Consider the following 24,209-nt stretch of genomic DNA (forward strand, 5'->3'; position numbering starts at 1 on the left):
TCGCAGAAGCATAGGGAATAGCAAATCTTTAAATTAAGAAGTACAGTACTTTGGACATCAACCTCAGAGCTGCTACTCAATATTTTTTTAATGTATATTGTACTATTTTAGGTCTCAGGACATTTTTTAATGAACTAGGATTGAATGACAAATATAATGCATTTTTAAGCTGGTATTCAGCAATTTGCTATTTTTCCCTAAGTCTTTAAATTCAAGTATCTTCCTTTATGAAGACATTTAAGAATTTAGCTCAGACTAGAAGCAGCTCTTCTCTTGAATTTTTTTTTTGTCATAAACTTTCTTCTACAGAAACAGGATACTGTACTCTGATTTTGGGAGGTTAAACAATTAACTTAAATACTGTACATTTAAGGCATGAACTTAAACTTGTAAGTATTTTCACAAGGCAGTGCTTTTAAGAATGAACTGCCCAGAATAGTAAATTCAATGCAATTTAAAAATGGTACCTTGGGAACAACTGTGTATGCTCCAGCTTGCGATATACTATATGTCTAATATGAACAAGAAACCTTTCAACTTGGTTAACACAAAGCTTATTATACACACTTATATATACATACTTAGTCACCTAACTATGCCTATTGCTTTCACTTGTTTTACATAGCCTAAGTTCTCAGGATCTCTATTCCTACACCTCCTAACTGTATTGAAGAAGTCCTTAAAGGGTCACCAACTTGCACTCAGCTAGGTCGTAAGCAGGCCAACACAGACATCACATGAATGAAGGCAGTAACAGGTCTGCACACTATGGACAGTTAAGTCCCACTTGTTTTAACATAAAACATTCAACATCTAATAGGTTTCCTCATATCTACAACTCAACACAAACTTGCACTGCAAAATGCATGTTTTGACCCATACTAGAAAAGTCTTGTGTACTACAAATACTCTGACGGCAGCTGCAGTCCTGAGATGTACCAGATGAATTCATGGTAAGGTCCTTCTCCAAGGCTTCCATTACAGCATCGTGATCCATATTGTCTATGTGGGTGCACTTTGAGCATCCCCTCTTAACTAGATTAACAACAAATAAACATTTTTTAAAGTGTAATTTTAGAGGTAGCCAAGAATGCTGAAAGAGTCCTTTAGTGACCTATAATGACTTGAACAAAACTCAAAGCTTTGTTAAAGTTGGTAAAATGATGAAGTCTTAAGAGTTAATCTTCACTCATACTATGAACTTTGTTTCCAGTGCTTTTCATGGGTGGGTTGTTTTCAAACACTCCTTTCTTGTACGTAAGAAAAATTTTAAGTGGTTAGAAAATGAAATGGAACCAGTCAGGTTATCTTGAACAGCATGATCGGTTGTTTTTAACAAAAACGTACCTTGGCCAGAACGTACTAAATGAGTCAGGGCTCTGCACAACTCAAACTCACTGCGTATGTTCCTGGAATAATACAATTCTATTTGTTCTGCAAAGAATTTTCTCCTTCACAGGAAAAGCACCATTAAACAATGTGTTCTTTAAATCAAAGGTGAAAACCATGTGTTTTCTTCCTCTTCTGATGCAAGATGATCTAAAAGATTCACAAGAAAGTCTATTTCACATCACATAAAGGCAGAAGAGATCTGTCAATCACTGGCAAGAGATGCAATGCCAGCTTTGAGAAACATGCCGACCAAAACACTTCCCAAAGTTGAGAGTGATTGGAAACCTCCTATCGGAAAGTGAAGCATTACAACCTCATAAAACAATTCTACTGTAGAGCAAGAAACACAATGAAGACAGCAAATGCCAGCTAAGTCTCTCATCTTTCTAACGAAGAACTTATTCAGGTTATGCTGATCCACGGATTCCAGTATCCCAAATATAGTACAGATTACCAGTAAGAACAAGAATATGTTATGAGACACATCCTTAATCTTCATGAATGTCCATTTAAAGAAAGAATGAAGGCGAATTATCCATAGAAAAGTCTAAATGTGAAAGAAGCTAAAACTTTTAGGATGATGACTAGCAAATTAACAGACAGTGAAACCGTAAACTGCAAATAGAAAAGAACAACTGGATGGCCAACATGAAGGATCTAGAGAAAGTATGAACAAGTGACACCTTTTGCTCAGGGCTTGTATCTTTGTACTCCCAAAGTTATTAGAGCTTCCAGAAAGCTACCTCTAATTTTGCTAACTGATACCCATTTTTTCTTTTAGGCCCTCCTCTTTGGCATAGAGCACTGCACATAATTGAAGACTCAGGCATCCAGACGCATTCTAAAGCGTTAGATGATACAGGGGCTTGTATCTTTGTACTCCCAAAGTTATTAGAGCTTCCAGAAAGCTACCTCTAATTTTGCTAACTGATACCCATTTTTTCTTTTAGGCCCTCCTCTTTGGCATAGAGCACTGCACATAATTGAAGACTCAGGCATCCAGACGCATTCTAAAGCGTTAGATGATACAGCATTAAAAAAAAAAACCACATTATAAATGAATGTATCTCGTGAACATGCAGGTAGAAGCTTTGTCACTGCCCAGGGCATGTTAAAACTTTTCTCTGGAGTGCACTACAGTTAGGTGAAATAAAAACCTCTTCTAGGGGATCTGGAGTGAACTTCTGGCATTCAGAGATGAATTCTGCCTTCAGACTATACCTTTATAAAAGATGCGGCACTGGGATTTCAAGAGGAGTGTCTCCAACTTTTCAGTCATATCAATTTACAAGCTACGGAACAAGTAGTCACTGAATCGGTTGAAAAGCACTTCAAAGACTTAATGAACGGTTCAGATGAAAGACCCCAGACAAATTCTGTGGCATAGGAGAAACTAGTCAAATAATGCTAAACAAGCGAACTCCAACCAGTCAAATAATGCTAAACAAGCGAACTCCAACCTATCAGCCTCCTGCACTGATGTTGCTTTATTAGGATCAAACTTGCCCTTTGAGAGTCTGACCTAATAGGTCAATCCCAGCTTGAGAAAACAGGGAATACAATACATTCCTGGAAACTAGTCTCACACTCTCTGAATGGCCTCTTTCACTTAAAGAGTTTCTCAGGACAAAGGTAGGCAGGTCCAGGCTTTCTCAGTTTTTATGTATTACCGATTCCTTCAACAGGAGATCACTTCAGAAGGGAGAACAAGTACTAAGTTCAGAAAAATCAAGGCTTCTTGATTTCATTTAGCACTCTTCTGGTTAATAGAAAACAGCAGAGAAGGAAAGGGGGAAAGGCTGCTGCAGTTACTGCCATAACCAGTCAAAGCATACCTTTGCTTTTTTGATCCTTTGCAGACAAGGATCAACCCTAGGGCGAAGTAAAAAGATAGGAAAGAGGGAAACTGACAAGGCTGCAAACACACTCCTCTCGGAGCGGGAAATACGCATCTAACTATTGTCTGATGAGCATGTCAGCCACAACATCCATCTTGTCCAGGATATGAAATGAGAAAACTGACAGCACATTCTCCTCTGTCCACATTATCAGGAAGTAACCCATCCTGAAAGGTTATGGATCTTATAAATACACTAATATGAAGAAGGAACACAAGGAAGAAGAGATCCATTATGATACATACCTGCTGTTAGATCTATGGCATGACCTTTCTTCACAGGTTTTCTTATGAGAAGTATTCAGAAACCATTACCTGAATGGCACAATAACCCTTCTTTGACACCTTTCGTAGTACAGCAGAGGTCTTCTCCTAAAAGCCAATGTACATTAGCTGCCCATGGCTTGAGGAAGCCTTCCAGTCCCATGTATACTACTTGGGCTTTCTCGCGCATGTCCAGTCGATAATCACTTAATCCACCAGCTTTACCACTCTGCACAACACAAACTTGCTATGATCAATATAGCTTGCAACGGTAACGCCCAACACAAAGCCACTTATATGTCAGCACACTGGTACTCTGCAGGGGTGAAGACTTATTATCCAGTGACACAGTAAACAACTGCACCAACTAAGGTCATGTCTAGGCAAAGCTCCCAGGTTGAGGGAGGTGATTCTCCCCACCTACTCTATTCTCATGAAACCCCACCTGGAGTACCGTGTCCAGCTCTGGGGTCCCCAGCACAAGAAAAACATGGACCTGTTAGAGCAGGTCCAGAGAAGCAGAGGAGGGTCATGAAAATGATCCAAGGGCTGGAACACGTCTCCTGTGAAGAAAGGCTGAGAGAATTAAGGTTGTTCAGCCTGGAGAAGAAAACACTCCAGAGACCTTATTGTGGCCTTTTAATACTTAAAGGGACCAGAGTTGTGGATGCCCCATCATTGGAAGTGTTCAAGGTCAGGTTGGATGGGGCTTTGAGCAACATGACCTAGTGAAAGATGTCCCTGCCCATGGCAGCGGGGTTGGCCTAGATGGTCTTTAGAGGTCCCTTCCAACCCAAACGATTATGATTCTACGATATGAAGTTCTAGTCTGGGCACAAGCGTACTGATGATATTTGTCATGTCCAGGTGTTCTCCTTCCAAAGGGTTCTGGCAATTCCAGATTTAAAGCCATAGCAACTACCCTAATATCAAAACAGCCAATGCAATGTCTTAAGTTTCTCAAGCTCTGATACTGCTGAGAAGAGGTGGTTTTCCTCTCAAGAAAGTTATTCTTCCTCATAGCACCTGCTGAAACAATTTCAGTTCACATTTTTCAGAAGATCTGGAACACCCCACTCCCCCTCCCCATTATTTTCTGTCACTCAGGGTACCACTGGACTTTATTTTATCAGAGTGCACCACTGGGTAAAACAAGACAGTTCTGGAACAGCCCATACTTTTGGGGGGGGGTGGGGATAACTTAGCTACACAGACAAAGCCTTTTTCCCTTGTTTCTTTTCCATGACCCTCAGGCTCCTTTTTTGCCTTCAGCAACAGAGATACTTAAGTCAGTTTAATAGTTCTCATACCCATCTCACTTTTGTGGTCCTGCCCTACTCCTGTGTTTGTGCCAAAACAGCAGTGTGTGTGTGGTCACAGAAAGAACAAGATCAAGGAAAAAGTCTGGTTAAGAGAGAATTTTTGCAGGGTTTTTTTTTTCCAAGCAGATCAAATTCCCAACTTATTACATGACCCAGCTGCACACACAGCTATCACAGCCAGGGTACGAAAACGAAGCTGCTTAATATTAGCACTGCAAATGAACTGCTGTAAGGCGAAATGGGGATGTTTATAGTTATTTTCCTAGCAACGTTCTGCTGCCGAAACCAGTATTCTTTCACAGACAAGTATCAGCAAAGTCTATTACAAACTTTGTCCATATAGATCCTTTTTAAAGCTGAGAAATTCTCTACAGACAACAATTACATGAATACCATTACTCCCTTAAGACCATACTCCAGTTCACCACAGCCAGCAAATCTTTCACTGCAAAGGGAAGGGCTAGAGAAATCAGGATGTGCGCTGTGTCAAAGATACAAGCCACTGCAAGGGAGAAATGTGGCTTCAAGAGTGGATTGGAAGCCCCATTTTGGTAAAGCAATTAGATAAGTGGTGATGGGAGGAAGCTAAATGAAGATCTGTTCTCACAAATGTTGCCTTGTCATTTCATCCAATGCTATAAAAAGTAAGCATGCTTGAGTAGTGCTGTACAGATGTCAAACTGTCCTGGCTTACAACAATTTCGGTGCTCACAAGAGCCGTAGCATTTGTTGACTCTGAATCAGGGCAGAGAACCACCAAATAGCAGAGCGAAGGGGATCACAGACTAAGGTAACATTGGTGAATGATGCCCCAAGTTAGACTGCCTCCAACAACACAGAGGAGCACCAGGCTCATGTGACATGGGATAAGTCTTTCGGAAACAATATCAAATAAAAGCAAAATGACAGTCAGAACTGTTTGGCAGGGAGGGGCAACAGAAGAGGGCAGAATTCAGGAAAAGTTCCCAAAATATTGGGAAGAAGCATACTTTTTTTTTTTTTTTATTTAAAAGACACTCCTTTGCTTCTTGCTAGAAGTCACTACAAGAAAATACTTGCCTTTATATAACAGGACTATTACTTTTGTTAAGGCTATGACTACTTCAGCAAACACAGTTCTAGCTACCACCATCATGCTAAATGGTAGCTACCAACATCTTCCAAAGGGGCAGCATATCTACTTTTCAGAAGCCCTCTCTGGACTCAACAGGGAGGAAAAGTGCTACAGAATGAAAGTGTACCAACTCAGAGGCACTCCTGAAGAAATAACAGAAGTATCTGTGACTACGAGAGCAGCTGTCACTCTGAACCTAGGAATGCCCACAAGGACATGCAAGAGAATAGAGCAGGAAGAGGGACAGCAGCAAATCCTCACTGTTCAGCCCTCCGTGAATCCCATTAGCGGAAACACAAACAGTTGTCCCAGAGCACAGATCAAGCTCTGCTGGCTGACTCGATGCCAAGACAGATTTACTCACAGGTTACCCTCCTGATGCCCGCAAAGCACTACTTCACTGTTGGTACCCGTCCCACTGAGGTGGAGGGACCTTACAGTCCAGGCATATCGGGCTGATTAGGAGGTAAGGATTTGTTAGGCAGGAAAGGAGGCTAATTTCACACTGCCTACGTTGATTACTCACAGCTCGTACCTGGCTCATAGTACTGACAAGTTGGACCTTTTGAAGTTCAACGTATTTTTTCAGAGCAGCAGGTATGGTATCAGGCACTGACCTGTCTTCACTGCCAAAGCACACCATCCTGATAGGCCTACATCAAGAACAACATGCAGCTAAAGAATGCAACAGCACCCATCCCAAACTGCCAATTCAGACTGTTTCAGGAAGTAGGGACCCCTCTTCCAGCTACCTTTATTCCAAATCAGGTTGACTTTAAGAAATTCCTCCCCTTGAAGTGAACATGAATCTTTTTCTAAGTGGCTTTCCACCTAAACTTTTTTTGGTTTTATCATAAGCACACATCTGATTGTGTGAGAAACATACCAAGAATAATAGAAGGTTGCTTTCTTTAAGCAATATATTTTTCTTAAGAACAGCACAGAATAAATCAGTACCAGAAAGATTCAACAACAACAAAATTTAGCAGCTTCACCAATTCCCACCTTTCTCTTCAAAATTAGTATCTTTAAAAATTACTAGCCAGTCAAAAAAAAATTAAAGCAAGTTGAAATTCTTATAGAATCCTAATATTTTATTTTTTTTTAAGAAAGAATTAAAGAAGTTGTAAAGTGAAAAACCAAAGGCAATAATACACCCAACTGAAATGACAAAAATAACCGGTGAAGCAACTACTGTACAGGGAATTCAGCAAAACTGTTGTGAGCTACTATAGAACTCTTACAATGATGAGTGTTGAGGAAGGGATATATGTAAGATATATGTAATATATTTATGCAGGATATGTGCAATACCGTTTTCATCTATACTTACCTTGTTGTTTCTTAAGTCTACCTATCATGATTTAAATCACTCCAACATATTTCTTGAACAAAGATGCTGTATTTGTATAAATTAAGTTCTAAATAATAATTCTCATGCTTCAGTAGCAAAGTTTAAGGATGGCAGAAACTATGCCCTATCTTTTGTACAGCCATGCATGTTTATAAAAGATTTTTAAGATGCATTGCAGGTGCCTTTTTCAGCAATTTGCAGGGGAAAAGGCTGTGGATGGAAAGAACAATACCATGCTCAGGGAAAAAAACAAATATATTTTTTACTTAGAAGAACAATAAGCAAAAGTATTCAAGACGCAGTAACTGAAGGCACTGGTGGAGAGCACATGCATTTTTCTTCCATATAAGATTTCTGTTCTCTCTGGCTGAAGGCAGCATCCAAATTGCTTTTGCACTTTAATCAGTAGCCATTTGCATATTTCAGGGAGGGGGGGTTTGTTTTTAAAGACAGATTTGATACACCCAGCATGCACCACAATCCAAACAACTGGACACAAAAAACCTCCTTTATGTAAACATACCTTTAACAGTTTTGACAAAAACTTGTTTCTCTTTACTGGGGTCTTTTTCTTCTATTAGAATCCCATGGAAGATGCGCCCAAATGTGCCTACGAAGAGAACATACAATTAGTAAGTATTACGTGGTAAAAATACACTGATAACATTAACAGAACTTATTATCTATTAAGAAAACACTACCTTAAAATGATTCAGCCACAGCAGAAAGTTAATTGTAGTCTCATTAAGAAGTAATTTAACTAGAGACTACAGGCAGACATAAATACACAGCATAAGTTATTTAACAGTAAACTAAACCCCTCCTATCTTGGTTCTAGAAGACATCGTAAGAGTGCCTTAAATATATATTTCCAATACACAGATATATGAAAAAGTCAAAGGGAAGATAGCGTTTTGTACTGAAACATGTTATGGTATCAATCTATCTATCTATTTTTAAATGCTGGAAATAAAGAGAATGGGGAAGCGTGTAAAAGCAGTTACGAATAGAAAATAGTTTTCATGCAATCCAGTATCTAGACATAGTAAGACTGTAACACAGCATTCCTGTGTGGTCCATGGTTTGGGGTTTTGTTTTGGTTTTTTTTTAATGGTACCCTGAAAGACTTGTACCTTAGCAGGAATTGTGTGTCACCGTGTGCTATAACACTTAGAGACAGCACTGCGAACGCACTCCTTCTGCCTCACTCTCCTCTGGGCTTTTTGCAGATTATGCTGTTCATATTCCAGACTGGACATCTAAGTCATTTCTCTACTTCACCAGAAAATGGTAAAGGTCCACTTGCTGTTAATATCTGCTCCATTTGCTAAAGCGTAGCTATTCCATTTGAAACTTTAAGACGCCTACATTTTTGTCTTACATCTAGTACAATATGAGCTTGATGCAGGTTCAGAATCAGGTGCTGCATGAGTCCAGCAATACAAAAGGCCCCTACAGATCCTTCTTCATTTGCGCACTCTCAGACCTGGTGCTTTGCATTTTCCAACTGGTTACACCACAGCAGAACCATAATCTTCTAAATTATTAAAATGTTAAAGTAGATTAAGTTATGGAAGCTACTTGAAGTTTATAATTAATCTCTGGCCAAGACCTGTAAAATATGTTTAAGTTCCATTGGCAGCACTTAGGAATTCTTGAAAATTTTAAGCAAACATTTCTATTATTCTCTTGTTTCCCTCTGAAGCTCTTTTGTTCTTAGTTGACAGAGGCTCAGCTCTGCTACAATCCTGAACTAAAATTCGTGATTGTTCATCAGGATCTGTCTTCTAGTCTTTTGAATAACTTTTGAAGGTTTTGACAGATGCAAGTACCAGCTGGAGGCCAAGAAACAAGACCCCAGTATTAACTGGGTCTACATTGCATTCAACAGCCATTTAAGCTGCATCTTGCAAAGTAGGGCAGCTCTGTCACTCGGTGCTGAACATCTGATGCTTAGCTGTAGCACTGAGTCACTTCTCGTCATCAGATGACGCCTAACACCACAGCTACAGGCAACAGACAGTACAAAGGAACACAAAGCACATCCTGCATGCGAAGGAAGCTTTTTGCAGAACCGACACTGGAGTTGAGCACAAAGCTACCTCCTTAGAGATTTAGAGGCATACATGAAATGGGGAGTGTTAGCATCCTCCCATTGTTTTTCAGACAGTAATGCAAAGCATTTAGCAGTTCTACCACCAAAGGATGAGTATCTCAGATCTGTAGCTTTGGGAAGTTTGATTTCTCATGTGACTCAGGAAACACAGACTTGAAGTTGCAGCAGTAAAGACTAATGACAAAAATCCCTAAATATTTAAGTCTATTTCCCAAATTCAACATCAACAAGAATCAATTAATGTTGTGCATGAACATGAACAAAGTAAACATTAAACAAGACAAAAGAATCAGGTAGTCTCTGAATTTTTCATATCAGAGCTGTTAGTGTTGCATCTGCTGGTTAGATTTCCAAATCAGAAGCTATTAAATTGGGATGATGAGTTTAGATGACTGAGGTTTTTGTGGACTTTGGGTTTTTCTGTTTTGATTTTTTTTTTTTTAATTAAGAGAAGCTCTCCTGCAGTAACTTATAAAAGTGAGTTACTTTGCCACTTAGAGCCCCAACTGATTACCTCATTCCTTAGCCATCTAATCCTTACCTTTATTTAAAGGACCAGATTATTAAGACAGACAAGCTGAATGATTTACTGAGCATGATTAGTCGCTCCCCCATTCTAATGAATTCTGGAAACTGCTTTCCCCACCCTCCCCCACACCCCAAATGTAAACATCATTCATCATTCTTCTCCTCCTCCAAAGTTACAAAGATGAGAAACATCATCCACGATTAATTTCGGAAAAATCTACCTATAAATATATATATACACACACACATATATACACCATGTTGTAGCCAACAAGTGTCCAAGTCCTGTAAATACCTTCTTGGAGCACATCTTTTAGAGTTATCCTCTCCCTGGAGATGGCTATGTCCTTCACCTTAGCTCTTGCTTCCATTAGAGTGACACTTTTAAGATCATTCTTCTCTATCCGTAATGTAGGATAACCTGAGGAGCCAGCAGAGCCAAACAAACCAATATAAATACCCTTATAATGAGAACACAAGCACATTGCTTCACCTTAGCACCACCTACAGGTATAAAGGTATGCAAGCAGCAGGTACTTAAAAATATTATGTATTAATCTTAAAAAGATTATAGTATTAAACAACAAACACAAGAGAAGTCATGTGAATATAATAATCTGCAGAAAAAAAAAATCACACTAGAATTATACATAGTGTCATGCAATCAAGTCTCATTATTAACACCAAGTAAATAAAACTCCCTCTTACATACTGAAGCTGATTAACACAACACTGCACTTCCCTGACAACAAGGAAAAAAAGATCATGGTCGCAGACTTGTCAGAAGACTTGTCAGAGTGAGGAAGATGCCTTACGCCAGGAGGATGTAATCAAAACTACCAGTGCCCTCTTCTGGCACTTCTAGACATCTAGATACACTAATATAGTCAGAAAGGTCTGAATATTTTTGTACATGTTTATGAATTACTAGAGAAAAATCTTGATAATTACTTTGATTATAATTTTTATTAATTTAAACGTTACTGAAAACGAGGTTAATATGATTGTGGAAGGACTAATAATGTTCTTCCTGTTTATTTCATGCATCCAACCTTTTTTCTTCTTATATTCGTTTTCCCTGTGCTACCAGGGGTGTCCCAAAACATGTAAAAGGCATTCTGAAACAATACAGACTGAACACAGCAAACAGGTCCCATTTAGGCATAGCAGCTACCATGGTCATCAAGGTGAAGGAGGGTTTAATCATCACTATGGGCTTGTAGGCCACCTTCATGACAGGTCCTCCTCTCCCCGTTTGCCAGAGGCTCAGTAATTAGTTTCCAGGGGTCATATTAAAATTAAACAAACAGTGTCACTTAGAGGGCCAACCTGAAAACCTGACGTTGATAGGACATCAACAGCAGAATGTGATCTGGGATAAAAGATGGAAAATAAAAAGGCTGGGGAGGGACTTCGGGTGGCAAAAGGGAAAACCAGCTCAAGAATTTGTTGTATGCCAAGGTCTCTTCCAAACTCTGTGGAAGGGGGGGGGGGGTTTATATTTTTTTATATATTTATTTTTATTTTAAAATTAATTCTTCTACTAAATAAATTTTAAAGGCAGTTTTTTGCATGGGAGAAGATGAACTCAGATGACAAAAAACATCTCTTTTTTTTTTTATAAGGCGCTATAGATATATATTTAGAAGAAAGTCAAAACTTTACCAAAGTTGCAGGAGTTCAATCTTAGCTTATCTGTTTCCACATGTGGGAAGGAAACAAGAAAACACAGTAGGGCTGAACAGTAATCATGACATTTGTACAGTACTCCCTCATGAATTAGGATGGTCTGTATCACTACTAAGTGCAATCAGAAGAAAATGGGAGAGACTTTTGGGTCTTATTGGTTGCTTTAAAAAAAAAAATCAAGTCATTCATCATTATTTTTACCTAGCTCTAAATAATGGATCTTCATTGACACTTCTACTCTACTTGAACAAAGTCTCTTCAGGCAATTAATACAAAACTATTGAGCATTACAGAAAAGAAAGTCACTGGTGGCAGTAGATGAAAACAGGAGCCATTTAATTTACACTTTCTGAAGAGGTGAGGAGTGCCAGGGTACTATTTCAGCTTGGCAGTTCTCACTCTATTGAGAAAAACAGCAATTTGAGTTTAACAGAGAGACAGTTTGTTCCTCTGGCCGGGCTCCCCCATTTTTCTCACTTTGTAATATAAACCCTTACCTCACTTTAGATGTTTTAAAGCAGGCTCTCCAGCAGTAGCTTAAGCCAATTGAGTTTGGGTTAAGTCCTGCCTTCTTCTAGTGCTCAGTCATGTAGACCCACACCCTCCAAGCGCCAATATCGGCGCTCATACAGCTAGACTACAAGCCAGTTCAGAAACCCAAGTCAACCAAAAAGTCCATCACTGTACAAAGGAAGTCAGTTTTGGCTGGCTCAGCTCCCCAAACCGTCTTGCAGCCTAGCAGCGTAAGTGCTAGCACAGGGGAAAGTCTCATGGTCAGTCCAATAAGACTGAACTACCAAGAAACTGCACACCAAGTGTGTCTCTACACCATCCAGCTTCCCTACAGCCTAAACAGTCCCTTCCCTGGAGTGATGCTATATGGGATATCCCTCCACTAGAGAAGACAGACAATAATTGGAGTCAACATTCAGCAGATAATAAATACCTTCAGTAATTACAGAATTAACACAGAACATAGCTAGTATCAGTCTATCACAGAGTATATAAAACACTGCCACCCTTCCTTTTAATTCACTGCTCTTTTTAACTATTTAATATTCTTTCAAGCAAAGCTGTGAACAAAAAGAAACCATGAATGTATCACCCTTGTAAAGCTTCTTCCCCATTCATTTCCTTTGCAGGTTGCAAAAAGACTAATTGATGAGACCCCTACCACCAAATACTCCAGCTGTGTCCAAGAGGGTCTGTTGCAAGGGTCTATAATTAGATTAACACTTACTGGTTACTGGCGTTGCATTGTTTGGCGTGTCAGCTCGTAAGTACTGTGTCGTCTGTGTGGAAGGTTGGGATAAGCCTTGTGAGCTACTGCTGTCACTAATGCTGTTTTAAAACAAAAATGGACATGAACATGACTGCCTGCCACTGTAATAAATTCAAAATTAACATATCGAAGTTAAAACAGAAGATTTTCCAGGCTAGACTTTGAAAGAACGGCATTTTTAAAGTCTCTCACACATTAAAATGTATGTCAGGTAACTCAAAAATCTTAGCACTTCTGTCCTTTGAGCATGAACAACTTCCTCCTATTTGTTTTGCAGAATTTGCTCTATTTTCCAGTACTTTTCCCCCACTTTTGAAAAATCAAGGTGACAAAACATTTATTGCAAAAACCACCCTGTCATGCCAGAAACAACAAAACTATTATATTCCAGAGAAGACTTGTGTGCATTTGTTTCATGGTACCAACATCCTACTGAGAATCAACAACGACTACTAAAGTTTGAAAGCAGCAGCCTGAGCCAAATGGAGAAGCACCTGTAACACCGTGCAAAGCTTAACTAGCTTTTTCAGCCAGAGTGATCTCCTCTTGCTTGCTCTGGGCATGCCAGCTGCTAGCTCTATCTGCTGCCCTTTAGTTCCTATGCTGGAGCAAATATTGAAAAGATATTCCCTAGTTCACTGTTGCGAATGGTTGTCTGCCCTGTACCACTGTACCTGTCTCAGCTCTTTTACAGACCAAACTGTCCTAGCCTACTTTGCCATTCCTCTCTCTAAGGATACTTGTTGCCCCTTCCAGGGCCACCTACAATGTGCTTTTGAGATATTTTCTTTGGGTAGAAGGACCATAGCTGCACACAGTACTCAAGAGACAGGCAAACCATAGCTTAAACCATAGTAGGATGTTTTCTGTCTTATCCTCATAGACAAAATCCTACAAGAAGAATTGTTGTAGCTGTAATGGCCTAAGAACAGGTGAGAAAGTTTGCGGGCAAAGGCAAGTACCTCTTACTAGCTCATATGGCAGGGCCGGAAGAAGCTTTTTTGATCTCCCTCCCAAACACACACAAACATCCCCCTCTTTTTTGAAACTTAAAAGCTTCTCCGATTCTGCTGACTGTATCTGGAGAACAAAGAAGAGATTGTTTTGGGGTATAAGCCTCTGCCTTGCCAAGTAATCAACATTCCATTTGCTTCTTGGGCTGCTATTGAGCACTGACCAAGCAGTGCTAGCCATCCTTGTAGGATTTTTTAGACATGCTTGGTGATGCCCTCAAGGACCACTGTTAGTTTTGAAGCAAGACTTCCTTTAAAAAATGAAAGCCAACAAGTAAACTCTTCCCCATTATACCATAATCACAGATGCACCTACTGAATCTTTTCTTTAGAATAGAATCTACTAATTCTCACCATACAAATACCAGGCTTACTGATTTATAGCTGGCCTCGATCTCTCTCGGGAAACCTTTTTTAAAGTTATTCCCACATTCACTGTCTTCCAGGTGTAGGGTTCCAGCATAGTTTTTAGCATGAGGTTAAAAGCCACCATTAGTGGTCTAGCTAGTCCACTTTAACTTCCTTGAGAGTTTTTGAATTAATATTCTCTGGTGCTGGCAACTTATTACTGCCTATTTTAACTGTTTGCACTATTGCACCTACAAGCTGCTTCCACATGATCCACTCTCCAGCGAGGTTCCCGGAAAGAAGTGTCCTGGCATGGTCACTGCATTAAACACTGATGTGGAACTTCCAGTTCGTTTTCCTGCTATGGCTGGAAACTCCTTTTGTAACTTGATCACCTACTAGCTCTACAGATTTCTTTGGCTGGCTTCCTGCTGCAAGCAAGTTTGAAAAACGAATTATTCTTTTTATGCCTGTTGCAAGTTTGAAAAACTACCTTTTTGGTTGGCTTCATTCTGGTTTTTTGGTTTAACTTGCTCATGTTTATGAGCTTTCTTAGTTTTCTCACTTGCATATTATGTCAGCTTTTTGAACGATGCCTTCTTGCTTTTAATAACCTCCATTATCCTGCTGTTAAGCCACGCCAAGTTTCTTTGGCACTTTTTCAAGTGCCTTTGATAGGAGGTATGCAAGCATTTGCTCTGAACTTTCAGTACAATGTTCTTAAATAATCCATGTGCAGCCTGTAAACTCAGCTGCCTGGTTTTAGCTTCTATTTAACAACCTTCCTCATTTTTATTTAGTTCTGGTTTTTGAAATTAAGAGCAACAGCAGTGGGTTTTTCAGCCTCTGTTGCTCCTGGGAGGTCGTTAACCCTAATGATGTTACCATCTTTGATTCAGAACCCCTCTACAGCAATGTTTTGAGCTTGTTATTCAAAACCAAAGCAAAAGTTGTTTCTTCTCTCACAAGCTCCTTGACTAGTTGCTAAATCAAGCAGTCAATGATCATACAGAATGCTAGTGCATAACATCAAGGCTCAATTACAACACTGAACCAGTTTCTCAGCTGAGCACTGAAACATCACCTCACAGTCCCTTTGCTGGCTCCTGTGCACGCTGCCCATTCTGAAAATAAAACCCCACAGATCCTGATTTGCAGGCACATTTTGCCTCTCTGTTACACCTTTGCTACCATACTAGTTGACCAGAGCTCTTACCCAGGAGCCCATCCAAGGTTTTGTCAGGTCAGGCACCTTCAGGCTCATAAAACAAGTCATCACATGGCTCTCTGACGAACTAAATCCCACTATCTGCACAAACTTCACAGAAATTATCAGAAGGCCATGTACTGATTTAGAGCAAATTCTTTAATACCTGCAAACCACAGAGTATTAACATTAGATTAATTTTTAGCTTGTATCTCCACAGAAATCAAGTACGATGGAGTGGATGAAAGGAAACTTGGATCACACTGCTAGGCTGAGACAGTCTCTCAAAAACTTGTAGATGACACTATTTACACACTCTATAAATGTAATGCTTTTCCTTTCTGAATTAAAGCAAGCTGCACATCCTTTAACACCTTCTATTCATTAAAAACCCTCAGTAGACAATTAGGCACAAATGAATTGAGGAAAGCTGACAAGTCATTTGGTTAGATAATCACACACTGAGAATCACAGAATGGTTTGGGTCGGAAAGGACCTTAAAGATCGTCTAGTTCCAACCCCCCTACCATGGGCAGGGACACCTTCCACTAGACCAGGTTGCTCAAAGCCCCATCCAACCTGGCCTTGAAACCATTACTAACTACACTGGCACCCCCAAAAACCAAGTGGTCTGGGACACCACAAGAGTAAAGGGTAGAAAGAAAAACAGAAAGAAACAGATGAATGGATAGAGGAAGATGAAAAGATAGAGTTACTCAGAGGTTGCAGGCAGGAACAGAAACAGTTCAAGATATCCTTTCAACAGGGGTGACGACCCACGGGCCCAACTGCTTTCCAAAGTATTCAGTTTCAAAACTGCCTGCTTCTGAACAGTTGCATCTGATGCAGTTTGTTCACACAGCCTCAGCAGAGCCTCGGTCCACCTGCTTTTTCAGCCTCCCTTCCGCCTCGGTGTTTAATCCCCACTCAGCCAACCGTATTGCCCTTGGGTTCACGTTACAAGTCCTTTTCACGTGCATGTGCCAATTCAGTTTTTCTGAATTGAAAATACATTTCAGAGTGAGCCCATTTTCAGCTTTATAACCAACCAGTTGTAATACCCAGATTTTACCCTAAGACCAAAGTGAATACTGGTAAATGAATCAAAATAGAAAAAACTGAAATTCAATCTCCTGTAGAAGTCAGTAAAAAACAAGTATTTTCAGCGTGCCCAGGTATATATCAAGTTTTCCTTCAATCCTGACAATCCCTGTAGACCTGACTCTGTCCAAGTTTCCCCACTGTGTGTCCTCCACAAAACTATTCTGGCAAAAACCCAACAGCTATAACCCTCCTACCCCATAAACAGCAGAGCACCTGCAACTGCTGCCTTTCTGCAGTATCGCACTTACCACAACTCTGCACAGGTAGTAATTGAGACAGCTTGACATCAAGAGCAGAAATTGCAAGCTACTACAGAGTGCTTATTTTGAGACAAGAACTCCCACAAGTCTGGGTAAACATGTCCCAGATATGCACTCAAAAAGCTTGAATACATACCTGTCATCCAACTCTATCCTTTTCATGCTGTGGAGGTGCAAGACAGCTAATATTATTGCCACCAGGAATATAACAGCACAGCACACGCCTACACTGATATAAAACACACGGGTTGAAGTGGTGGGAGCTGCATTTACAGGATCAACTGAAATAGAAAGGTGAAAAGTTACTGAACCTTTCTCAAAAAAAGTAAAAAAAAAAACCCCACAACCCAAAACAAAACACCCACCCAAACCAACCCCACAAACCACATTTTGTTAGTTCCCAGCAGGCTGACACGTCAGGAGGGTGGTGCCGCTGTCCCCAGATTCACCCCCGGTGCCCTGCCACCCAGGTCTGGCAGGAGCAGGAGCCAGCCTGCAGAGGCAGACCATGGTAACACCCAGAAGAGCTCCTGCTGCAGCAAAGCAGGGCAGGGCCCAGCAAGCTACTCGACACCTCCATTTATTTACTGGGACACAAGGAAGGTTCCTACTGAAGGATAAAAGCTAGCCAGGAACCTCCTAAAATGGTCTTGTTGGTCCTGCTGGTTCGACCTTGCACAAACCCTCAACCCTCCTCCATGGCTCCCATGCTGCAAACACAGTAGGAGCACGGACAAACCCAGCTTCCAGCTCAGCTGACCCCCAACACAGCAAGTGGCATTGACTTGCTAGTTGGGGCTGGAAGAGCAGGAGTCACCTGCACACCAGGACACACACTAATACAGTAAATAAAATGAGACTAATACCTAGGTGCAGTGAGATAGTGGTGCTTACTCACTGACCGGATGTGCCAGAGCACACAACTTCAGGTTCTCCTCCTGATTTTAGGGTATGATGGGTGTATTACAGCCCCCTGACCTGAATCTTAATGCAGCAGTGTTAACAGGGCAGTTAATCCTCTTTCTCAAAGAATCTCAACTGTGGTGAGTTTTAGGGCAAAATTCTGCAGTTGCACCTTGGCAGCAGAGGGCTGTCTGCTGCACTGGACTTCAACAAGGTGCAACAAGGGCAGAGGAATTGGAGGCAGAAAGAGGCAGTAGCCCTAGCCAACCCCAATTTTAAATCACGCATCGTGGAGAACAATTGCCCTGGAAGAGACAGCGGGTGGTAAAGAGAAAACTGAGCAATGCACTCCACTGCTTTCCAAAAGCATTTTGGCAAAAATGTTTATATTTTGGGTACTACAGAGGCTGAGCACAGTCAGTTGATGGTATTTCCAGCTAGAAGAGGACTGAGTAAAAGTTGAGTAAAATACCTCATTCTATTCATTCAATACTGACAAGTTAAAACAGCAAACCAGGTAGGTCCTAAAGTCAAGAAAATAGATCAGAGTCATGTACAGAAACCAGAGTCCCTAAGACATGATTAAAAAGGTTGCTAAGAGATTTGGGATAGGGTTTTTTCCCTCTTCACTACTATGTATTCCCAGTTAAAATAAATAATTACCAAAAAAACCCACTAAAATACTAGGTGTACTACAGGCTACCTTGGGAATGCTTTCATAAGGAAAGCTGTGGAAACAGAAAGAACATCACAAGTTTTTCATTTTTTACACCCGAAGTAAGTTGTACACTCAGAAATCACTTACAGATAGCCTTGCTGCTGTTTTTATCAGACATTGGAGATTTTATTTCTGGTTCAAGCTCTAAAGAGATGAAAGAAAACCATTAAGTTTGGTATACATTTATTATTGTAGCCCTTCACAGGAAGTCAATTGCCTTATTTATGGAAAAACAAATCTGCTTTCCCAAACAGGTGAGCTGACTTAAGGACTATAGTTATCTCTAGATTTCCATTTTAAATACCTAACCACTGTATAATAAAAATCACACTTAAGACACATGGGTCAGAGATATTTCACCACTGATACACATGTCCATTGAGGCCATGCTTGAACCCACTGAATCTACCTACCTCAAAAACCCCTGCGGCTTGTCCACCAAAGTCCAAAGCAGCAGACAGTAGAAAGAGGAGGTGCAGAGTATGTGAGTGTATGCTAAGACACTAAACAACAAAGACCTCACAGAATCAGTTACTATAAGATAGAAAATAATTTCTTGAATGTTCAATCAATACTATCCTGACCTTTTGGAAGAAATTCTGGCTCCAGTCTAATGCTACTCATCCTAGGAAGAAGTCAGAGATGCAGCCATGGGCACCGTGCCTTCTCAGCTTGTGCTACAGTCATGAGTGTTGAAGGATGAAAGAGGTAATGCCTGTTTAAATACTTATAAATATGGAACAAAAGGCACAAGGACAATAATTCAGGTTTGTGTGTGAAAGTACTCCTTCAAAAAGGGAATAAGTCTTCATTAAGCTTACTATGAGTCTGGTCACTAAGAGGAGCAGTGCAAACCAAGGGAACGCAGGCTGTGGAGATGACTTCAGATGAACCTCACTGAAGATTCGCACACAGTTAAGGCAATATTATGGATTTCTGTGGCTGCAAAGGCGCAGTCCCACTTGCACATCCCCCTTCCTGCTCCGAGCTGTGAAGAGCTGCCTCCTTCCCAGCACAGCCCCTTCTGACTCCTTGGTAAGCCAGTTCAGCCTGATAAACTTGTGAAAAAGTAATCCGGGGGAGGGAAAAATCTGAGAGTTTTTCTTCCTTTTTTTTCTTTCCCCTTTTTTAAACTTTAGGAGGAACTATTACAAATGCCTTGAGCAAAACCGCTAGCAAGTTCCTGCATATTTTTAACTTATGCACTAAATTAAATCAGAAATCCCCAGATGCTCTATACCAATCAACACACATCAAAAAAAGTCACTGACATTTTTATGAACCCACAGAAACATGATCTTTATAAGAATCACTTCTGCATGATGTAGGAAGTGGCTCTATCTCACACACCCAGATAACTGTGTGGTGCTTATGGAAACCTCCTCTGCACATTCAGCAGCTCAATAAGCTATGAATGCACAAGCAATGCTGACTCCCCCACTTATAACATTTGAAAAAGTACCTAAGAAAAGATGAAATAAAGGTAAAAATGTCTTTCCTTCGAAACATTCTCAGCCAGACCTCCATTTTCACTAGAAAAAGAGATACACCTCAAATTAAGAATGATCTTCCTGTAACATCAATGCAAGGAACATGAGTATCACATCATTATGTGCTAAAAAGCCACACTAGCTCTTTCACCTGCACCTTCCAGAAGTTCATCCTTAGACATTCATACTCAAGAGAAGTGGCAAACTCGCCTCTGAAAAGCCAACTACTGTCTTCAAAGGCTTCAAGTAAACTGAACAGTGCCAGGAGGAGCATGTAAATAGAGAGGTGGCCATCCTCAAACGCTGCCTGAGAACAGGACACCACCGCCATTTTTAAGGAGGGTACAGTTCTTGGGATTCTCCAAAATAATTTTCTTCTGATGCCTATGAAAATACTTCTAGGAAGCAGCAACAGGAGATAGTAACAATCCAAGAATAAATTGTGTTTGCAGATTCCCAAGTCAAAACGTAGAAGAGTCGATCTGGGATTTCTGAAGTGTGCATTATCTACCAAGATCATTTTGTACTCCAAGTCTGAAAGACTAACACCTGCTTACATTCACTAAATAGCCAATTTTATACAATTTATAAACTAAGTAGATTTTGTTGGTAATTCTTAGAACAATTTGAATATTCAGAGTGCTGCAGTTTTGAGGAAACTAGTTTCTTCCTTCCAAGCACAACAGAAAAAATGCTTTTTGCTATGTATGTAAAAATGTCAGTCAATGCAGCGTAACACTTGGGGAATTTGTTCATCCATCAGCTTCTGCTTTTACCAAAAGACCCCATTTGTCTCTGAAAGGCAAAATTTTACCTGTTTTTTTTCCTATCCTCTCCAACATTCACTCTTGGGATCTGTTACTCATGTCCTGGATCATATACCTTCCCACTCCTTTTTCTTATCATACTTTAACACTAAAAGCTTTTTAATATTTGAAACTTAATGTCTTACTTCTGTAGCACATTTTCCTTCGTTTGAAATTTAAAACTGTGATGTTTTTTGATGAATTTATTGTCAAGTTGAGCTGCATTAGTATTGTGACCTCAGAGTCGAATCTGCCAGTGCAGGAGAGTTCGACACGAAACACTGCAAACAGACAACAAATAGGGACTACAGTTAAGTTCGAGCACTTTTCAGACATTGTGGTGAAAGAATATTTAAATGATAAAGGTCTTTTTAAATGATGTTTATAATGTACATTTTTAAAGAACTTGCTATTAAGAAATGCTACTTTAGCCTTCATGCCTTGTAATTTCAGACAACTATTAAAGCATTAAAGGGCATAGATTTTAAATGAATTTATGTGAGTTATATTAAAAGTTTACAGATTACTAAAATTGTATCTGTGGATAAATGACCATTAGCCATCCATTAGCTTCGGAGTTAAAGTGCTGTCACAAGAGAAACCTCTGTTATCACAGAAAACCAGAAAACTTAGTTTTCCTCATTGCTTTTGCAAATGCTATGAAAGCTAGCTTTTTTCCACAACTGTTAAGTTTAAACATTTTGGTCTCTGCAAATCTGACTGGAATCAAGCTTAAACTAGTATGACATTATTTACTTTCTATCTTATATACCAGTATTATTTATGCCAACAGAGCAGACACAACAAGCCTAATTCCCTAGTGTCTGCTTTCACAAAAGAGTTGTACAAAACCGAAACATCAATATATATTTTATTGCCCTTTGAATATCTAACAGAGTACGAGGAACCATAGTTGAATGAGAAAGGCATGATGATCACTTGCACATTTCCTGAAACAAAATTGTTTCTAGTATAAATTCTATGGGGGAGCCAATACATATTCAAAATAGTTTTCTCAGTTTTAAAACTTACCATAAACACTTTAATCTATTAACAACTCCCACACATCTTGAAATGTCATCTCTGTAGGCTAGAGAAATTAAAAGGCATGGATTTTAAAATCCATGCAATTGCTAATGATTATTGTTGAAAGGGAACAGAAACCTTGTGTGCGTACATTCACATAAAAATGTCACTTTTCCTGGAAAGGAAATTCTGTATCCTCTGCTAAACAAGGGGGGAAAAAAATATTACACTCAGACTAATAGTCTCAATCTATAATACACTTTTTTTAGCAATGTCATAACTGTTGCAGAAAGCCTGTAAACATATTATGTTTAATAGAGAAAGATTACGCTCTTAAGCAACACTACACACATTTTGGAAAAAACAAAGTACCACCAGAAAGCATTATTAGTATCAGCACTAGCTGTGCACTTTCAGGGGGTGGGGAGTTTACCTGAAAGGGTGCGAGGAACTTCTCCTTGTAGAGAAATGTTGGCCTGGGGCATAGCCATAGCCATGGGATTATCTACCTGAAATCCCAGTTTATACTCAACCTGTAACAATAGTTAGAAGATGGAAAACACGTAAGAAATCTCTACAGTAGTAAAAAGAAATGCTACATACCTTTTCATAATTCTTCTTGAAATTAAAAACACCCGTATCTTATTTTCAAAGAACGCTGGTGATTTTAGGTGCCCAAATTTAAGGTTTCTTATATGAAGTCTAAATATCAGACTTTTGTGACAGTTCAAATTAAGAAAGCCAAATTAGAAGCCACTCTTGAAATAATTCTTGAAAATTTGGGGCAGAATTTAAAGTGCTGTATTAAAAAAAAAAAACCACCACAAACCTCACTTGCTGATACTTTTAAACTTACTTTTTCAAAAGCCAGTTTGTTAAAACCATAGGAATTCAAAAAATTCCCCTTCCTCTAGTCTGTTTTATAAACTACACAGCCAAAATTGCTTACAGTTTATTCAACTATAGTTAAGATTTTGTTTCCACTTAAGAAGCTCATTCTGCAAATATTCATTCAAAAAAGTATAGGACCTATTGTAACTGAGTCATAAGCTCCTGTTGGAAATTCATCCTATCCCTCCACACTCAGTTGAATGAATTTGGTTTGACTTTGTTTGCCCCATTAGCTTCCTCCCCCCCCCTTTCTAAAACATAATAGGAAGCATTTATATTATCAATTTATTTTTCAGTCAAGATGCCAAGGGTAGAAACATCACACAGTTTCTGAGTTCCTATAAACTGCACTACACCCATCCTACAAATTTAGCACAGAAGATGCTGAGTGGTGCAGTCACAGTAATGGAAGCTCAAGAATTCCTATTCAAAATTCAGACAGGCCCAACGAAACTCAGGGCAGGGACAGCGATGCAGGTAGCTTATAGCTGAAGTTGTAATAACAGGGAAACTCCTTCAAAGGTCCTATTCAAATGGCAAGTGACTGAACTGCCTGTGAAGGTGGAATGCGATATCAAGTAGAAGGGCTGGCTTGCACTGTAGCCAATACCGTTGCAGGCCAAAATTCACATCTTGTAAGAAGTTACACCTCAAAGGGAAGAACACTGGCAGAAGGAATCTTCAGAAATTGCATTGGTGGAGTTGTTAAATATTACTGTTCCTACTGCAGTCTTTCCTACTTAAGGACAGAATAATAACCATTGCTCAAGTTTAAAAAAAAAAGAACATCTGGCAGAGACTAAACAGATCATTTCATATACAAAAATAAATTGTTAAGTAACTGGAAATCCTTCAAAATGTAAGAGCATATGCAATCTTTATGACAGCTGTTGCTACATGCTCCAGCCACGGTGATTAAGTGAAATAAAAATCCTTTTCCATTTAATCAGTGCTCAGTAATAACACACTAGATGCTACTTTTATAGGTTCCTCTCATCTCCAAACATATGTTTCTAGAAATCTCTAAAACACAATTGCTCTACATTTGATTTCCAGAGGCTGCCCCTTCTGTGCGTTCAATGCACCACCAGAAGAGATTCCACAGCCAATAGCTTCTATATGTACATGTAGCTTGCCAGAAGCAAGAAATATAAAATACTTCAAAAGAAGTGCTTAACTGTTCTAAAACAAGAAAGGAACAGTTTGGATATGTATCTGTCCTGGTTTCGGCTGGGATAGAGTTAATTTCCTTCCTAGTAGCTGGTACAGTGCTGTTTTGGATTTAGTATGAGAACAATGTTGATAACACACCGATGTTTTAGTTGTTGCTAGGTAGTGTTTACACTAGTCAAGGACTTTTCAGCTCCCCATGCTCTACCGACTGAGAAGGCTGGAGGTGCACAAGAAGCTGGGAGGGGGCACAGCCAGGACAGCTGACCCAAACTAGCCAAAGGGACATTCCATACCATGTGATGTCATGCTCGG

At 39.8% G+C, this 24,209-nt stretch overlaps 1 protein-coding gene across 1 annotated transcript in view; it reads right to left on the minus strand.

Moving 5' to 3' along the window:
- The window catches only part of RYK (receptor-like tyrosine kinase), a 58,473-nt gene that overhangs the window by 30,267 nt on the left and 3,997 nt on the right, over window positions 1-24,209 (minus strand). Inside the window, exons 3-9 of the mRNA XM_009322903.1 lie at window positions 22,267-22,366; window positions 20,954-21,088; window positions 18,599-18,655; window positions 17,027-17,171; window positions 12,917-13,017; window positions 10,283-10,408; window positions 7,867-7,953 (exon numbers count right to left, since the gene is read on the minus strand). Coding sequence (XP_009321178.1) covers window positions 7,867-7,953; window positions 10,283-10,408; window positions 12,917-13,017; window positions 17,027-17,171; window positions 18,599-18,655; window positions 20,954-21,088; window positions 22,267-22,366 — 751 coding nt within the window. The remainder of the gene's footprint in view (window positions 1-7,866; window positions 7,954-10,282; window positions 10,409-12,916; window positions 13,018-17,026; window positions 17,172-18,598; window positions 18,656-20,953; window positions 21,089-22,266; window positions 22,367-24,209) is intronic.

This window comes from Pygoscelis adeliae, unplaced genomic scaffold (assembly GCF_000699105.1).
Source record: "Pygoscelis adeliae isolate BGI_AS28 unplaced genomic scaffold, ASM69910v1 Scaffold554, whole genome shotgun sequence".
NCBI lineage: Eukaryota > Metazoa > Chordata > Aves > Sphenisciformes > Spheniscidae > Pygoscelis > Pygoscelis adeliae.